The 17,176-nt window shown below is 53.5% G+C and overlaps 1 protein-coding gene across 2 annotated transcripts; it reads left to right on the forward strand.

Annotated features, from left to right (window-relative positions):
• The first annotated feature begins 12,059 nt into the window (after nucleotides 1–12,059).
• NPPC (natriuretic peptide C) lies at nucleotides 12,060–16,805 on the forward strand. 2 transcript variants are annotated; one of them, XM_027118400.1, is made up of 3 exons: nucleotides 12,061–12,328; nucleotides 12,773–13,086; nucleotides 16,337–16,805. In XM_027118400.1, exons 1-2 carry the CDS (start codon nucleotides 12,239–12,241, stop codon nucleotides 13,064–13,066), a joined length of 384 nt encoding a protein of 127 aa, XP_026974201.1. In that variant the 5' UTR covers nucleotides 12,061–12,238; the 3' UTR covers nucleotides 13,067–13,086; nucleotides 16,337–16,805. The 2 variants fall into 2 exon arrangements, with proteins under 2 accessions (XP_026974197.1, XP_026974201.1); XM_027118396.1 differs by having other exon boundaries at nucleotides 12,060–12,328; nucleotides 12,773–16,769.
• Nucleotides 16,806–17,176: the final 371 nt, after the last annotated feature.

The following is a 17,176-nucleotide window of genomic DNA, read 5'->3' on the forward strand; positions in this document are numbered from 1 at the left end:
CAAAGAGATTTCTTCCTTGCCAGCTCCAGAGAGGGAAAAATCCCTGGAAGTTCTTTGAAGGGCCTGGCTTGGGCCACATACCCAGCCCCGAGTCAATCATGTAGCCACGGGGATGCAACCTGTTGTAGAAAACTGTTGTTCTTCAATTCCCACTACCTCTTACCCTTACCGTTACCTCTTACCCATTGATTTGGTGATGGTAATCAAATCTCCTTTGGAGACCCATTCTTCCCTCATTTGTCAGGGTTCTTCTGGGGCTGTCAATCTCCATACCCCACCTCTTGGCCCCAGAGACGTGCACTTGAGCTAAAACTGGCCAATCTATGAAAAACCATCTTCCCGGCCACAGTGATTGGGGACTCAGACAAATGGGGCCAGGCGGTTCTTTTCTAACATTCGGTCTAGATATCAGAGGAAGATATCTGAAGGTGTCTCCATCCTCGCCTCCATCCCCCAGCACATGGAGAAAGGTCCCCTACAGTGGGAGAGAATACAGTCATTACACAGAGGCAGAGGAGAGCTGTGGGGAGAAAGAGATGTGGCATCGTTTAAATCACTGTGCCTGGCTGTGATTAGCTAATAGCCACCCTCCTTGGGCTTCCCAGTTATGCAAACAATAAAGTCCCTTACAGCTTGAGCTGGGTTTCTGTCATAGGCCAACTCAGGGGCCTGGGCCTGGTGAGATCTGAACCATGTGCCTATGTCTGTGGTCAAAGGGATAGGTCACTGAGATTGGTAGACCACAATAAAACCACAGGGTGGGAGTAGAGGAAGATTTCCCCCAAAGAAGGGGGGCTGCAGAGGGACAGAGCAAACAATAATAGCCAAGCAAGTATGGAAACGTCATTTATCAAATAAATGGGGGTTTTATCCACTCCTAGTAGTCTATCACAAATCGGTTGCCGAAAAATAAAAGTACATAGAAAATTTAGTCAATAAAGTTGGATATATTAAACTTTGTACCCTACAGAGAATCGTCCTATTTTTAAGTACCCATTAAATCTTTATAAAAATAACATATATACAGGTACAAAGAAAATCTCAGTAAAGTTCAAATCTTAGAAATATTATAAGTTCTATTCTCAGACCACAATGCAATAAAATTAAAACTCCATAAGAAAAGTTTAAATGAAAATAAAATACAACTAATTAACATTAAATTTAATTTTATACAAGTTTATAATGTAATAATAACGTTTATATGGAAAAGCAAGTTTTCAGAAATTTTTTTAATTTGAAGGCAAAACCAGGGAAATACCAACCAATCTATAGAACATATGTGGCAGTTGTCAAAACTTTATGGTAGAGCAGATGTGAACACATTTATTTGCATTTAATATATAACAAATCACATGAAAATAAAATGATGAAAAAAATTATCACTACATTCATATGGGAAATGGATAATAATAACGTGTGAATAGCAAACTCTTATTCATACTATTTACCAGAGAACATTCCAGACAGGTTAAAGTTAACTACACACATGTATACACGTACACAACCATTAAAAAAATAAACCCACAACAGAAGAATATAAGTGTTTGCTCACCCAGTCTACTGAGACAGTGATGTCAGGACAAAGCGAGGGTTTCAGAGCAAACAGACCTCTGAGTTTCGGTTCCACCTGAGGTGCTTACTCAAATATTTAACATCTGTGAGCTCAGTTGCCTATCTGCACAATATAGGTAAAAATACCCAATTCACAAGAATCAAAGCCACTTCGTGGCCCACACTTTAGCCTCTGTAATGGACTTCCTCGGGCTGGGTGCTGGGGTTGCAGTGGGGCACCTTTAAGAACAGATGCCCCTGGGGAGAAAGGTCTGAGTCAAGTAACCACACAAGCACATAATTGAAGTATGGGAGGCTATGAGAATAGATTATATTTTTTAAATTTGTAAACATCGCAATATAAACATACAGAAAAGCAATGGAGTGAAAGAACACTTCATGATAAATATGAACAATAATATCAAAATATTTATGAAACTGATAAAATTATTTAGAAACTAGAGGGAGACAAGGCAACACTGAAGGTCTCTGGCAAATATGAGTAAAACTGCAGCATTAGCAGAGGACTTGGACAAGAGTACCCTAAATATGTACTCCAGGTCATACCCATCGGCCCAGAGCAGGTGAAGAGCTACCAAACCACAGTGCACTCACATCATCCGACTTTTCAACGAGCAGTTCCTCTGATTGAAGAAACAGAGCAAGAGAGGAAGGGAGAGAAGGAAGGAAGGAAAGAAGGAAGGGAGGGAGGGAGAAAAGAGAAAAACCCTATTTGTATTGAGATGTTTTTACCTGTATAATTTGTAAGCACACGACACTTAGCCCAAATCCTGCCTGTGAACTACTAATATTGCAGACTACTTAGATCCATGGAAAAGGTTATACAAAATAACATTACATGAAAAAGCTGATCACAAGATATTAAGTGCACACTGATTCTAACTAGGCACGAATTTTGCCGGGAGGATCTGAAAGCCTAGGCGAGAAGTAGACAAGTCATGTGATATTGGTAGAGGTATTTGTACACTTGCCGTAGGTTTGACATTTCTGTTGATCTTGCACTGTATCATTGGGTCAATATTCTATTTTTTAAAAAAGGATTGATTTTAAAAAAGAACCTTCACAAATGAGCTTATTTACAAAACAGAAATGGAGTCACAGACGTAGAAAACAAACTTATGGTTACCAAGGAGGAAAGGGCGGGGGAGGGATAAATTGGGATTGACATATACACACTACTATATATAAAATAGATAACTAATAAGAACCTACTATATAGCACAAGGGACTCTATTCAGTACTCTGTAATGACCTATATGGGAAAAGAATCTAAAATAGAATGGATATGTGTATACGTATAACTGATTCCCTTTGCTGTACAGCAGAAACTAACATAACATTGTAAATCAACTGTACTCCAATAAAAATTAATTTAAAAAATAAAAATAAAAAAGAACCTTCATCATTCCAGCCAAATAAGCTCGATGTTGCCCAGGTCATCTCCAGGCTGGATTCTGGAGATTTCCTCAGGCCGAGATTTCCAAGCGAGCGAGAGCAGATCTGTGAAGGGCAGAGGCCTGGCAGGGCAAGCAGCAGGGGCTCCGCCTGCAGGACACAGCTGCCCGCTGCACCTGGCCTGGGGAGAGTCTTATCGCATGAGCTCTTGTGACAGCCCCACGCCTCCAGGTCTCCAGCAAACATTTGCCGTTCCTTTCCTGTCACCACCCAGCTCTGCGCCTGTGCCCATGAGCTCATCGCCGCGGGGCAAGTCCTCCTGAGGTCAGATAACTGCCAGGGGCAGCTCCTTTCCCAGCCTCCTGGCCCTGCCCTGCCCCCCGGGGAGACACGGGGCTGCCCTGACTCCTGCTCTGTGGTTCCCCACAGAACAGAGAGCTGTGTGAGCTCGACTGAAGTCCTGGGGGTGAACAGGCCCTCCCACCCAAGCGCCGCCCGCCCTCCCAACCCCCCATCATGGCCTTGCCTTGTTCTGGGGACTGCTCAGCCCCTGGGACCAGGCAGACCCCTGTCCACGTCTGAGCCACTGTCCTGTTTCTGTCTCAGTCTCTGACTCTGCGGCAGCCCTGGACCCAGCAGCCTCCCAGGTGGGTGTCAACCAGAGGAGATGCTGGGAGAGGGGAGTTGAAAGCTGTGAGGATCCCCACCCGAAGGCAAAAAGGGAGGCTGTGCCCCACCGGCCCAGGTTCTCGGCCCCTTTTCCCTGGCAGCTTTAGCCCCGCCCCCATCCTCACCCACCCACCCCGGCTGGTGGGGGAGGGCTTCTCCATGTGGGTCACAGCTGATTCGATCATGGAGCTCAGGTGTGAGGGCCAAGCCCCCAAGCCCGTAGCTTGCGGGAATCCAGGGTGGTCCCAGGGGTCCTTCTCTCAGGGTCTCCCTGGCCTGGCTCTTTTCCCATGTACGAGGCTCCCTGCCTTGCCCTGTCAGAAGCCCGGCCCAGCCCACCTCCCATGCTGGACGGCTGCAGCCCCAGACCACCTGATGCACGCCGCCCACCACGGCCGCGCACACACACGGAGGGCTGGTGTCCTGTCGCTAGAGCTCTCCGTCTCCCCAAACCTTGTGCGCCCAGTGTTCCCCACCGATCCAGTCCTGTCTTTCCCAGACCTCCCAGGAATTAAACAGGAAAGAATGAGAAAAGGGGACAGTGCCGTGGCGGAGCAATGGCCGCTGACAGATATGACAAAGGCCCCAGAACTCGAAGCCCCCCACCCCGTAGATGGGCCCCGGCGGCGGAGGAGCCGCGTCCTCGTCTTGGCCAAGCCTCTCACCACATTCCCACGGGAGCCGCGCGGCGCAGCGTGGAGACAGCTGTTCCTCTCGGCAGATGTGCTCGCGAGGAGCGGGGTGCTCGCTCCCAGCCCGATCGTCGTGACTCGCTGGAGTCCGGCCAGCTCACCCATTAGGCCCTGCGGCCTGCTGAGCCCCGTGTGGGGCTGAGGGCAGAGCCAGGAGTCGGTCGGGGCCTCCACGACCCCATCTGCGAAGTGGGGTGGCTGGCCGTTTCACCAGCTCCTTCCTTCCGCAAGGACAGAGGCTGTGTCTGTCCCTGCTGCCCCCTGAGGCTTAGTACAGTGCCCGCCTCCAGTCTCTGCGCACTTACCGAGCACCCACTGTGTGGCAGGCGATGTGCGGAGAGCTGGGGCTACTGAGACAGACAGGGAGGTCCCTGAGAAGCTGACAGAGGGAGAGAAGGAAGCCCCACTGGTATTAGGGCTGTGGGACCCCAAGGCTGGGGCCCGCACAGTCTGTGCTGAACTGGAGGACAGGCCCGTGGGAATGAGACAGCCCAGGAAGAGACTTAGCGCTCAGCAGGGACATCACACCAGAGATGCCACATCATTTCAGGTCCTAACCAGGCCCTTCTGCCAGAAACCAGGCTGCCTTGGCGGGTCTCCTGCCCCAGCAGGGCTCAGAAACCAGTCCCAAGGGTCACACACTTGGGTTCTCAGTGAGCAGCCCTGGCCATACCACCCCAGTCTGACAGCTGCTCTGCTGCCCTCCGGGAGGCACCAGATGAAAACTCAAGGGGCAAAGAGAAGGTGGCATGCCCACGGTCCACGCGGGGTCTGGCACCTGGAGCTATGGGGCCGGAATGACCAGAGTATGATGCTTAATCCCTCTGAGTCAAGATCCCTAGGGGTAAAAGGAAGGTACAGGACTCCAGCCTCTGGGTTCCTTGACCTGGGCGCTGCTCTCTGAAGCCCGGTGCCCCTTCTCCCAGCCCAGCATGCAGACTCCCAGCCCTCCCACCCGCCTTTCCTGGCTCAGCCACCACCCAGCTTTCTGGATTTTCTCATAACACATCACTCACCACTCTGTGTTTCTCTTAGCTCCGTGAAGCCTTTTCTGCTTGAGAAACACATTTGGATCTAATGGGGTAAGAAGGTGCTGAAGTTAGAAATATTTGCTTAATTTAGTAATGTGTATGAGCATATGTCACATTCATTTTACCAACGTGAACTCTCCCCCACAGGCTGTGAGCTCGGGTCAGGGACTGTCTAATTCTATAGAGTCAGTGTGATATTTTTATCATCAAGACAACATGGCCAGCACAGGCAGCCTGGACCCAATCATCAAATGTTGTCCTGACAATTTGCTTTCTGTTTCCACAGGGGAGCTGCTCAGTCCTTCCTAATTGTCTTCTCCATGTGTTGTCCCCTTTGCCCTTGTATCCATCACTGAAGGTGGAGGAAGAAGGCTGATGTCTCCAGATGTCCTTACCCTCACATCAGGAGCTGTCAGGGTGCAGTGAGGCTCTGGCAGACTGGTTATTCCAGGAATGAAATTTTGGAGAGGTCAAGCTGTGGGCACCAGGGCCTGGGTAACTGTGGGATCATTCAGGGTACTTACTTGTAAGCAAAAAAGCCTGACTCTGAAAAAAAAAAAAAAAAGCCTGACTCTGGCTGGGTGAAGTAGAAAAGGAATTTATTTAAGGGGTATTGGGTAGTGGAGAAGGCTTGGCAACAACCCATTCAGGACCAGTCAAGCTGCAGAACAGATCTAACGAGGCCCTCAGTGCCGGCCCTGCCACCAACATTTATGATAACACTGTGTCGGTGACAGCCCTGACACAGGACAGTGGATGCTACCACACTGCCCCTGTGCCCTAGGAAGTGCTCTTGCAGTGTGTCTAAGAGTGTTCTGCATGGCCCTGGATTCTCTGAAGCAACGGCTCCTCATTTAAAACCTAGGGCTGGCCCATCTGGCTGGGGGACTCCAGGTCACACACCAATGTGTTCTGTAGGGGTGGTTAGGCAAGCAGGCATTTGACATCTCAGCTTCTGCAGTGGGCTGAGAGCTAGGCGGCAAAAACCCACTGACCTGTATTCACTACACACAGGGCCTGTCTCCCCTTTTTACCATATCCAAGGACCCCAAGACTCCAAATCAGCTACTTGATCAGAAGTCCTAAACCCTGCTCAACTCTAAGCTGGGGCCTCCTCTCTTAAATTATTTCACCCACAAGGCAAAACAGGCCATCATTGGTGGGGAAGGACCCTTCTTCTTCTTGCCCAGCCTGCACTGGGACACAGGGACCTTCCTGGGCGATCCAGGAGAAAAGTTTGTTGTGTGATGTTGCACGTTGGGCCCAGAAACAATTCACACAGGCACAGGGGTGGTTTTCAAACAATTTATGGGCTTTGGGCTTAGAAGTGTTTTCTAATCCCTGTAGAGACCAGATTGCAAAAATGGATGTTCCTCCAACCCTGTTAGCATCTGGCTTGGTCATGACGCTCTCTTGCTAGTGTTCTCTGGTCATTCTCGTTTTAGAAATTGACTGCTCACCACAAAGTAGTTGGTGGTCACACACTCCTGGGGCAGAAATCTGCAGAGGAGTTTCTGGCTTGGAAAATCCAAAGACGTGGCTCCTTGAGCTGCCTGGTGGCCCTGGCTCGTGGCAGGCCCCTCCTATGGTGCCTTCTGTGAAAGTGCAATGTTAAGAGACTTCTGTAAGACACTTGGGGCGGCTTCTGTCCACAGGGAGAAGCCCCCTTCCTTGAAGACTGTGACCTCCAACAAATCTGAAACACTGTCTCTAAGACCAGACAATAGACAGCCTCCTCCCGGTACATGCCAAGAGGGTAGGCTCACTGCAGGGACCCCCCCTCCCAGGACAGCAAGGAGTAGCTCCCTGCTTGGAAAAGCTCCATATGGCCAATATTTTACCAGAACCCAGCCAAGGCAAGCTCAGTCCCCAGGGCACAGAGCCTGGCAGCAGATCCATTCCCTCTGCAAACATCTGGTGCGTGCACCACGCTAAGGTCGGGATGCGGAGCCATCTTTTGCTGGGAAGGTCCCTCTCCTTCACCTCCCTAATCACTTTCTCAGGGTTTAAGCTTCAGCCTCTACTCCCTCACCTGCCTGTTGATAGTCACGAAACAAGCAGTCGTTTCCCCCGGGGAACTGAGCCTATCTGTAGAGCCTATCTGTCTTTTATTCTTGAAAAGGGAAAAAAAGGCAGGGTGGTGGTGAGGGATAAACTGACGTCATGCGTTTGCGTAGGACAGAGGGGTTGGAGGCCATCTGGAGCAGGTGCTGGCAGGGCCCCTGGGAAAGGAGAAGCAGGGCAGCTGGCTCATCAGGTGGGAGTGTCCTGGGGTCAAAGACCTCATGGCACGATGAAGTTAAGGTTTTCTGGAATTTCTGTCCCGGGAAGGATGGATGATGCTTCCTTGGCCTCTGGCTCCTCTCCTAAAGCCAGGCCCGACAGGTGCAGGACTCCTGGAAGAGGTACCAAGCTCAAGGAGACCTGGCCAGGCTGTGCCTCTGCATCCTCCGTGGGTCCCCACCACCAACAGATCTGGGGAGTCTCAGGAGCACTGGACCCTCCCACCTGGGAGTGTGTCTTGTGCAGTGACATTCAGATCCCTCTTCTGCCCCAGCTGCTTCCTCCTACCTTCGTCTAGGACTCAGAAACCTCTTGTCGGGCCTCCTGACTCATCTGCCCCTATCCAGGAGGCAGGGAAGGCTTTTTCCCAAATACAGATGGTGAAACTGAAGGCTCCAAGCAGTGATGGGATTGGCGAGGGTCCCGCTGCAATTTCCCTGCCGGCCTCCATGAGATCTGCTCACCGCCTGTTCAGTGTCCTCTCTGGGAAGTTATGCTGGAAGGGGGCCCCTGGGATGAAATAATTGCGGAGAAAACAGATGGACAGCAGAGCAATCCTCCCCTCGTCTGTGTGCCTGAGAATCCTCTTCAGGGCCAGGAGGGGGCGCTGTTACACAGGGATCTTGTTTCCCCGCTCCTGGGGAGGGGAGGTGGACAATCCTGTCTTAGCCACCCCTTCCCCAGCCTCCTAAAAGGCCTTATGCGCACCTTTCTCATCTCATCGTGGCCCACTCTTACCTCCTATAGGATCCTGGTAGTGGACTGAACCTCGACTCTGCCCCAGTAGGGCCCATCAGTGGTAGGCACAAAAGTCTTACCTTGCCCTCGTGGAGGAAGGGAAAAAGAGAAGAGGGGCCCACAAGAACAGAGTCTTTTCTCTCCATGTCCTTTCAGAGGTCCAGGAGGGAAAGTCCTAGCTGTGCAACTCTCTGATGCCTGGAGTTTGGCACACCGGCCTGGCTCTGACTTCTCTCTCCCACTCCCTCTCTGTGTCCCCTGACAACTGATCACCCTCCTTCGGCCTCATCTGTCAACCTACTCCCCCAACCTACTCTTGCCTCCTCTGGGCACTCCTACCTGAAGCCCCTCCCCCTTCTTTCCCTAGCTCTGGGCACTCATGTTTTCTTTTACTGCACCCCGCTAAGCCTGGGTGCGTTCCTCCCAGTAGCCCAAAGGGAATCACTCTGTTTTCCATCTGGGTTTCCCTCCTCTCTCCTTTCTCTCCTCCTGCCTGCCGGGTCTCCTTTCCCAGCTCAGCACAGACTTTTCCTTCTCCAGGAAGCCTGCCCTGCTAGCCCAAGCTGGGGGTGCTGTCCTCCCTCCCTGCCATTGTCCTTTTGGGCCTACAAAGCTAGTGCCTGTTGCCTGGGTGGAGGGGTGTCTTCCCTGCCAGGATGGAACCCCACAGGCTGCACGGATGCTCAGTGAATACTTGGGGAATCAGTGGATAGATAATTGACAAACGACAAGATTCCCTACAGAACTGCCAGGCTCCTGAGGCCCAGTGGCCTTTTCTCTCTCCTTTGCCATTAGGAGGAGTTTTCACACTGAGCGTTCAATAAAGTGCCACAAACAGTTCATGTTCAGCGGCTCAGTGGGTCCAACTTTCCCAGGCCTGGCCCCTGGGGCCAGAGCAGGAAGGAGCAAACCTCATGAGCAGAAAGCAGGGAGAAGTGACCTGGGCCCCCAGTCTAGGCCTAAGGGAGAGAGAGAGCCTTCTCTGCAGCTTCCTGGGCAAAGAAACCAAAGAGGAGTTGAAACCTTCAGTTGCCAAGGCGGTCATGCGCTGGTTCTCTCCTTCCCTGAAGGCCCCTCCAGCATCATCCTCCCACTTCTACCCATCCCACCTCCCAAGCCCAGGCTAAGCAGGAGCTGCTCCATGGTCTGCCCCAGGGAAGCCTCATGCCGCAGTTAACTCTTCCAGGATCTGATCTGCCCCAAATGACCACAGGCCAGTGGTCAGAAGTGAGGGCTCACCAGAAGATTCCTCTTCCAAAGAGGGGAGGTAGATTCCCAGGTGTTGGTTCTGTCCACACTGGGGCGGGGTCAGTTTATTGTATTTAGTCTCAAAGCTCAAAGAGAGAGGAGACCTAGATGGTTACCCAGCTGTCACCAAGAAGACAGGAAGAACCAGCCTACAGATATTCGGACAGAAGGAGGTGCCCATGGGACACTGGAAGCTCCCAACCTGTCCTCAGTGAGGGGTTTCAGAGGATGTACCTCTTGCCCCCTGGAAACCAGTCCAGTGCCTGGCTCAAGAATCAATCTGGGGCTTCCCTGGTAGCACAGTGGTTGAGAATCCGCCTGCCAGTGCAGGAGACACGGGTTCGACCCCTGGTCCGGGAAGATCCCACATGCTGCGGAGCAACTAAGCCCCTGCGCCACAACTACTGAGCCTGCGCTCTAGAGCCCGCGAGCCACAAGTACTGAAGCCCGTGTGCCACAACTACTGAAGCCCGCTCACTCTAAGGACCGTGCTCTGCAACAAGAGAAGCCAGCGCAATGAGAAGCCTGCACACCGCAACAAAGAGTAGCCCCCAGTCTCCACAACTAGAGAAAGCCCGCGGGCAGCAGCGAAGACCCAACACAGCCATAAATAAATAAATAAATTTATTTATTTATTTAAAAAAAATCAATCTGCCTGGCTCCTTAAACCTGTATAAACAAAGCAAGTCTCAAAGAAGTTCCAGATTGGTAACATTCCTCTTCGTCCAGTAGACAAAGAGGAGAGGGGACTTCCATCGTCCACCTGGAGCTCCCTCCCTCTTTCCCTTCTTATACCTCTTCCTTTCTCCTCAAATGAAAGAGTGGTGCCCCTCTATGGGTGTTACCATGCGGAGGCAATCAGGCTGGCTGCCCGGAGGTGATGAGTCAACTCACACAAAGGATGCCCTGCTGATGTCTGGATCATCTTGGAGTTCAGGAAATTCTGCTACCCCAAACTCAGGCCTCTGGTGTAGGTTATTTCCTAAACAAAGGGACCCGCACTTTCCAGCGCAGAATGCCAGGGTGGGGAAGAGAAAGCAGATGGTTTGGCATTGCCTCCCGGCTCTGGGCTCAGGCTTTGCTGTGGGATCCACCGCATGACACTTGGTTCTCCCGGCCCCTCTTGATTCCTGTGGCGTTCCCGCGGGGGGCGCAGCTTCCTTTCCTCGCAAAAGGTCGTCCAGGTGCCTCCAGCCCTCAGGGTAGTCTTGGTGCTTGGGGTCCGCAAGCACTCCCCTACTCTCCGCTGTCCAGCCGAGTCCCCTGCTGCGGAGGCAGTGCAGTCATAGATTCCTGCATCTCACTCAATTCTTACGGTTCTCTGCCTCTGCGGCCCATCCCGAAGGACTCCTCAGAACCCGAGGGACCGAGACGCCCTGCCCAAGGAGAGCAAGTCGTGAGCAGCAGCGATACTTGGGCGTGTTCCGACAACTATGGTAGGGACCACTCTGAGGCAGAAAACACGAAGGCGACCACCTGTTATGGCTCACAGAAACCAGACTGGGCTCAGGGCTGGGTGAAGCTCGCTCCCCAGACTGTGCAGGTGCACAGGCCACTGGAGCGGACAGCCACACGCTGCGGATCCTCGAGTGGGTGCAGTCGAGGTCAGGCGCGCACCCGTCGGTGCAGAAGGAAGCCATCTGGCGGGTCAGACCCGGGGACGTTCTGTAGGGCCGGCCCGGGCTGAGGGCGCACTTAGAGCCACAGCGGCGGGCCCAAGATGCTGCCGCACACACGCATGAACCCTCGCATCTCGTTCGCGTTCCGCTCCCAAACACACCCGCAGGCGAAAAGCTCTCACTGTCCGGTGAAGGACTTGCGCTCTCCCCTGCGGCCCCGGGCAAAACCCGCTCTCTCTGTGCCTACCTCCCGGACCTCTGGCCCCATCCTCTGCCTCCCCAAGCTAAAGGCGTCGGTGCGATCTGAATTACTGTCCCGGCGAGCAGGTGAAAGGTGGAGCCGCAGCGCCAGGCCTCGCGCCTGTCAGGTGCCCCGGGAAGAGATTGGCAACAAGGCAGATCTGCGTGGATTTCGGGCTGTGCCAACTTTCTGGCTGTGTGACTTTGGGCAAGTTACTTAATTCCTCTGAGCCTATCTTTGCACTTGCAAAGAGGGAAACTGATCCTTTCCAGGAAGAGCGTGTGTGCTGAGGTCCAACCTTGTGCGCAGGGCAGCGGGCGCACAAACGCTTGGCATGCCAGAGCGCGCTCCCTGCAATTCGAGTTCCCTTGTGCGCGCCGCTTTGCAGCTTGGAGCGCAGTCGGGAGAGAGCCCGCCGAGCCGCGGGATCCCTCCGGGGTGGGATGAGGCGGGGGGGCAGAGGGGGAGCCCCCGCGGACCCCTCCCGGCCCTCGGCGCGAGTGCCATTGGCCCGGGCGGCCCTGTGGGCGGGAGGATGACATCAGCGGCAGGTTGGATTATAAAGGCGCGAGCGGAGCCGCGGGCTCAGAGCGCACCCAGCCGGCGCTGCGCAGCACTGGGACCCGGACCCGCACCCGCGTCGCAGCCCGGCCAGCCTGCTCCGCGCTCGCCTGCCCGTCTGCCCGTCTGCCCGCCGGCCCCGCGCACCCTTGCTGCCGCCGGTCTGCGCCCAGCCACCCCACGGGCACCATGCACCTCTCCCAGCTGCTGGCCTGCGCCCTGCTGCTCGCGCTACTCTCGCTCCGGCCCTCCGAAGCCAAGCCCGGGGCGCCGCCGAAGGTGGGTGCTGTCGCAGGGACGTCGGAACTGTGAGGGGCGGTGGTAGGGCTAGGGGGTCTAGGAGGGTGTGGCCCGCCGGAGGGAGCAGAGGGGGCGGGAAGGCGGCTCTCTCTCTCCCCTGAGACGTGCGCGGGTGAGAGCTGGAGAGCCCTCGAAGCCCGGACTCGGGAGAGCATCGACAAATGCGCAGCCTCTGCCTCAGTGTGGTCAGCCCGGCAAGGGGCAAAGGAGAGGAGGGCAAGGGGCTCCCCGAAGGAGCGGACATCGGCGGCCGCGTGGCAGGTGGATGCAGGGCCGAGCCGTCCGGCACCTCTGGGGGTGCTCAGGACTCGAAAGGACAAACCGCGCTGGCCGGAGTGTCGGGCTGGAGCATCAGCGGCCCCGCAAAGTCCCCCGCGCTGCCGCGGTGCGTCCCTTCACCTGCCCGTTCTTTCTGTCTGACAGGTCCCGCGCACTCCGCCAGGGGAGGAGGTGGCCGAGCCCCAGGCTGCGGGAGGAGGTCAGAAGAAGGGCGACAAGACTCCCGGGGGCGGCGGCGGCGCCAATCTCAAGGGCGACCGGTCGCGACTGCTCCGGGACCTGCGCGTGGACACCAAGTCTCGGGCGGCGTGGGCCCGTCTTCTGCAAGAGCACCCCAACGCGCGGAAATACAAGGGAGGCAACAAGAAGGGTTTGTCCAAGGGCTGCTTCGGCCTCAAGCTGGACAGGATCGGCTCCATGAGCGGCCTGGGATGTTAGTGCGGCGACCCCTGGCGGCGGTGAGTACTACCAACCCCGGCCGCCGGGAGCTCTTGCACACCCAGCTTCCCGTGAAGCCCCCCAGAACCAAGCCTGCACCCCCTCCCGCAGGCCGGCTCCTCTCTGATCCCCTGGACCTTTCCGCCTCCCAGTCAGGCCATCTGGGCACAAGATTGAGTGTGTGTGCTAGACATTTGTCCCCAACACCATTTATCATCCCATTTTACAGATGGAGAAAGTGAGGGATAAAGTGGTCAGGGAACTTTGGCAAGGTCAGAAATGGCTCAGCATGGATGGACCCACCTGGCTCCCTCTGGAGAAACAGAGACAGCTCGGGGGGGGGGGGGTGTGGTCCCACCCACCCCAGGGCCATAAGGCAACCAGCAACACTGACCCCAGTTCTCCAACTGGGGGAATTGAGGGCTGCTCCTGGGTTGGTGGGAGCAGAGGAGGAAAGGCATACATACGAGTCAAGGGTAAGTTGATCTGCTAGCCACTGCATCATGGTGCTGGGCAGTAAGCAGCCCAGTGGTCAGGACAGCTCCCTGGGTCTGTTGTCTCTGTAATGGGACAGACTTGGAGCGATACCTGCCCCCTCAAGGTAGGGAGAATAGCCACTTGTTAGCATCACCAGGGGGCATTTCTGCCCCAGAGCATTCTGATTCTTGTCCCTTCTCTAAGCCATGGCGGTGGGCAAACTGGTCTGTCCAGGGTCCTGACGCTGCAGCAATCCGTGTGACTTCAGGATCGAACCTCAGTGTTCGTGGCACTATTTTAGGGCCAGGAAAAAGAAACTAAAATAATCTAGTTTTTTGCCCCAACCTGAAACTCAACATGTCCCAAACTGAGCCCCCCCCCCCCCCCCCCCACCATGCCTAGGCTCCATACCTGCGTTTCTGGTATGGCCTCCTCCGCCTCCACCAGGCTGGAAACCCCTGTGCTACCTTCAGCCCCGGCCGGGTGCTGCACCCCTGGCAAGGTACAGCGGCAAATGTCCTTCCCTCCCCTCTCCACTCCCCTCCATTCCTGCTGCCCATCAGTATCCGTGGAGAAACAACATCCCAACCTCTGGAACTGACTTTCAAGTGATTTCGAACCTGACCTCCTGGTGTCCAGCCTTGCCTGCAACCAGCTGCTGTCATTCCCTGTCCCACAGTCTTTCTGTCCCACTGCAGGCCAAGCTGTGTTCTCTCATCCCAGAAGCCTTATCAATGTCTACACTGTCTTCCCCCAAAGGACAAGAGCGCCCATCTTTGAAGGTCTCCAGTGCAATGCCTGAGCCTTTTTTACTACACAGAAAACTTTTTCACCTGAGCTATGGTTGTTGGTGAACCTGTTTACCTCCCCAAATTAACTCATGAGCAACTTAAGGGCCGGACACTAGCCTAAGATGAACTGGGGCCTGCAGGATGCCCAAAGGAGCTCTTTAAAATGTCTGTCAATGACCCGGAAAACCTGCCCCACCCAGCTTAGGAGCACTCCTCGCCCGCCTGCCCTAGCATTTAGCTGGTGTCCTTCCTCTCTGCAGCCAGACTTGGCCAGGCTGTGTGCTCCTCCTGCAGGGGCTTCGCTTGTCTGAGATCTTGACTTGTCATGATTCTGGCACTGGTGGACCAGCCTTTAGAAGCTACCGTTGTGATGGGTTTGTTCTGTTCTCTCCTGTCTCAACAGTGAAGAGGTGGAGGAGCCACAGGCGTCAAATTTTCAATCTGTGAATTAAGCACCAAGTTCAAACTTCAGAATCCAAACAGAGGTTGTTCTATGAGTTAGCAGGAGATAAGGTCCTAGAAAGTGCCTGGCATGCACATCCCCATAGACCCCTTGTTGTTGGATGAGGCTGTCTGTGGGTACCAGGTATTCGTGGAGAGAGGTACTCCACAGGTGGAATCCAGGTTGCTAATGCTTCTTGACCCCTTTGACGAGGGAAGCTTGTCAACCTCCTGGAAGTTCTCTTTTAGCTGAATGCCCACCTCCACCACCTTTAACCTTCTCAACCCCATCCTCACCCCCAGCCCCGTGAGAAGGCAGAGCATCCTTCCTATTGCCTGCAACCTCCTAGTGGAGATGCCCAGGGTATCTCACTGTCTGGGCTTAAAAGAGAAAGACAGCTTAGGGTTTTCCCATTAATGAAAGCTCTTCTGAGGCTGTGGCCATTTGTCTATACAGGAGTTGACTTTGGCTCTAACCAGCTGCCATAATGACTGTCGCTGATGGTTATAGCCTTGATTATAAAATGCTGATGGCAGCGATGAGGTGTGGAGGATGCCTGAATGAACCCGTTGCCCATGGGGCCCAGAGACATCACAGACATCTGTCCTCTGTTTAAACATGTGGGACGGCAGAGAAAGGGGTTGAGGAGGTTCATCAAGGCCTTGAGGCCCGGGGTCCCTCTGCCAGGACTGTCCTCTGGAAGGGCACCACCCTGTCTCAGGAGGAAGCCTTCCTCTGGCCCCCGAACACCCACACACCCATTGGCAGAGACTGGGTGCAGCCCTCATCAAATGACTCTGCCAACTCACGAGCCAGCAAACCCAGCACGACCACTCATTTCCCCAGGGCCGGTGTGACACACCATTTCCTCTGATTCTGAAGGGGACCCTTTCTGAGGAGAAGCCAGCTGGGGAAGGAAGTGCTATTTATGGGCAGCTGTGACCCAGACACTCTGCCAATGCCCAGTGTGTGGCCCGCTGTTGAATCTTAAAGCCAGCCCTGGGAGGTGGCTATTATTCCATTTTATGGGTGAGGAAAGCGATACTCAAAGCTATGCATGGCCATCCAGGAAGTAATATTCAGTTGGGACTTGAGTCCAGATTTCCCAAATCTTCAGATGCTTCTCTCCCCCTTCCCTCCGCCATCCCCCAGACACGTAAAGCACCTGACGGAGGGTTTGTATTGTAGCAAAAAATAGAGGTGGGCCGGGGGTGGGTGGCAGGGCTTCACTTTCCATTCCCTTTCCCTCACTGTGTCTCACTGAGAGCCAAGGACAAGGCCTGCACTTAGTCAGAGGGGGAGGAGGGCTGGCTGACTTTCTGGTTCCACCTGTGCTGGGGCAGGAAGTGCCAAGGACACAGCAGGCGATGGATGAGGGCCTGGAGAGGCCCGGAGTGGAAGGCCCCTTTTTCCTCTGCAGGAAGGCCTTCATCAGGGCCTGTAGGGCGAAGGTGGAGGCATTTTGCCTCCTGCTACAGCGGGAAAGGGAGGAAGGTTCTAGAAGTGCGCTGTAGGCTGGGCTTTCTCAGCTGAGTGTCCCTTGGCCCCTCTGTGTTTCAGGATTGGGAACTTGCTCCGTTTTGCTGAGGTCATCCTTGGTCATCAGCCTCCCAGCATCTGGAAGCACCTCCAGCGCAATGTGGCTATTACATTTCTTTTTTTTTTTTTCCTGGTACTGGGAATACACAACACCAGCTGTTTTATTATTATTTAGGGAGGGGGGTATGACTTTATTGTTTGTTTATTTTTTAATGAAAAATAAAAAGTTATATATTATATATATTATATACACAAAACACACACACCTACACCGACGTGATGACAAGGGACAGTTTTTAAGAGACTGACAAAACCAGCTGTAAAACATTGCTGTTTGTAAATTCATGTCATGCATAAATGTATTTATGTTGTAAAGCTATTTATATTGTTTATAAAGAGATATTTATAAAAATTTTATTTATGTAACTAAATGAAAGAAGTCAATCATTGTAATGTTTTTGTCTTAACTAGTTGAAAAATGTAAAAAAAAGTCATTCCATGAACATCTTGAAAGCTGTCTTTATTTACTCATTGCACCTTTTTTTAAGAATTAGTCTGAGAAGGAGGGAGAATGCGGAAACAAGGCTTTTGCCTCTAAATAGATCTAGCAGCCCGTTCCCAATTCTGGGTTGATTTGTATCAGAATCCCCCAGGAATCTTGTTAAAAATACAGATTCCTGCCCCTATCCACCCTCGGATCTACTGAATCTGACCTCCAGGGGTAGGACTGGCCATGTGGCTTTTGTCCCAAGTGATTCTGACCAGCTTGGCCAGGTCAGGAAGCTCTGCTCAGAGCACTGGACAGCTGAGAAGTCAGATGTGGTGAATTAAATTAAAACTGAATTTAGCTGACTGAGGGCC

This window comes from Aethalodelphis obliquidens, unplaced genomic scaffold (assembly GCF_003676395.1).
Source record: "Aethalodelphis obliquidens isolate GAN/ISIS:26980383/991018 unplaced genomic scaffold, ASM367639v1 scaffold2, whole genome shotgun sequence".
Lineage (NCBI taxonomy): Eukaryota > Metazoa > Chordata > Mammalia > Artiodactyla > Delphinidae > Aethalodelphis > Aethalodelphis obliquidens.

Bases quoted from the DNA above. Each gene is read 5' to 3' on its own strand.
- NPPC (XM_027118396.1), top strand. From the start codon at position 12,239: ATGCACCTCTCCCAGCTGCTGGCCTGCGCCCTGCTGCTCGCGCTACTC. The intron at 12,329-12,772 runs GTGGGTGCTGTC...TCTGTCTGACAG, and splicing joins AGCCCGGGGCGCCGCCGAAG to GTCCCGCGCACTCCGCCAGG.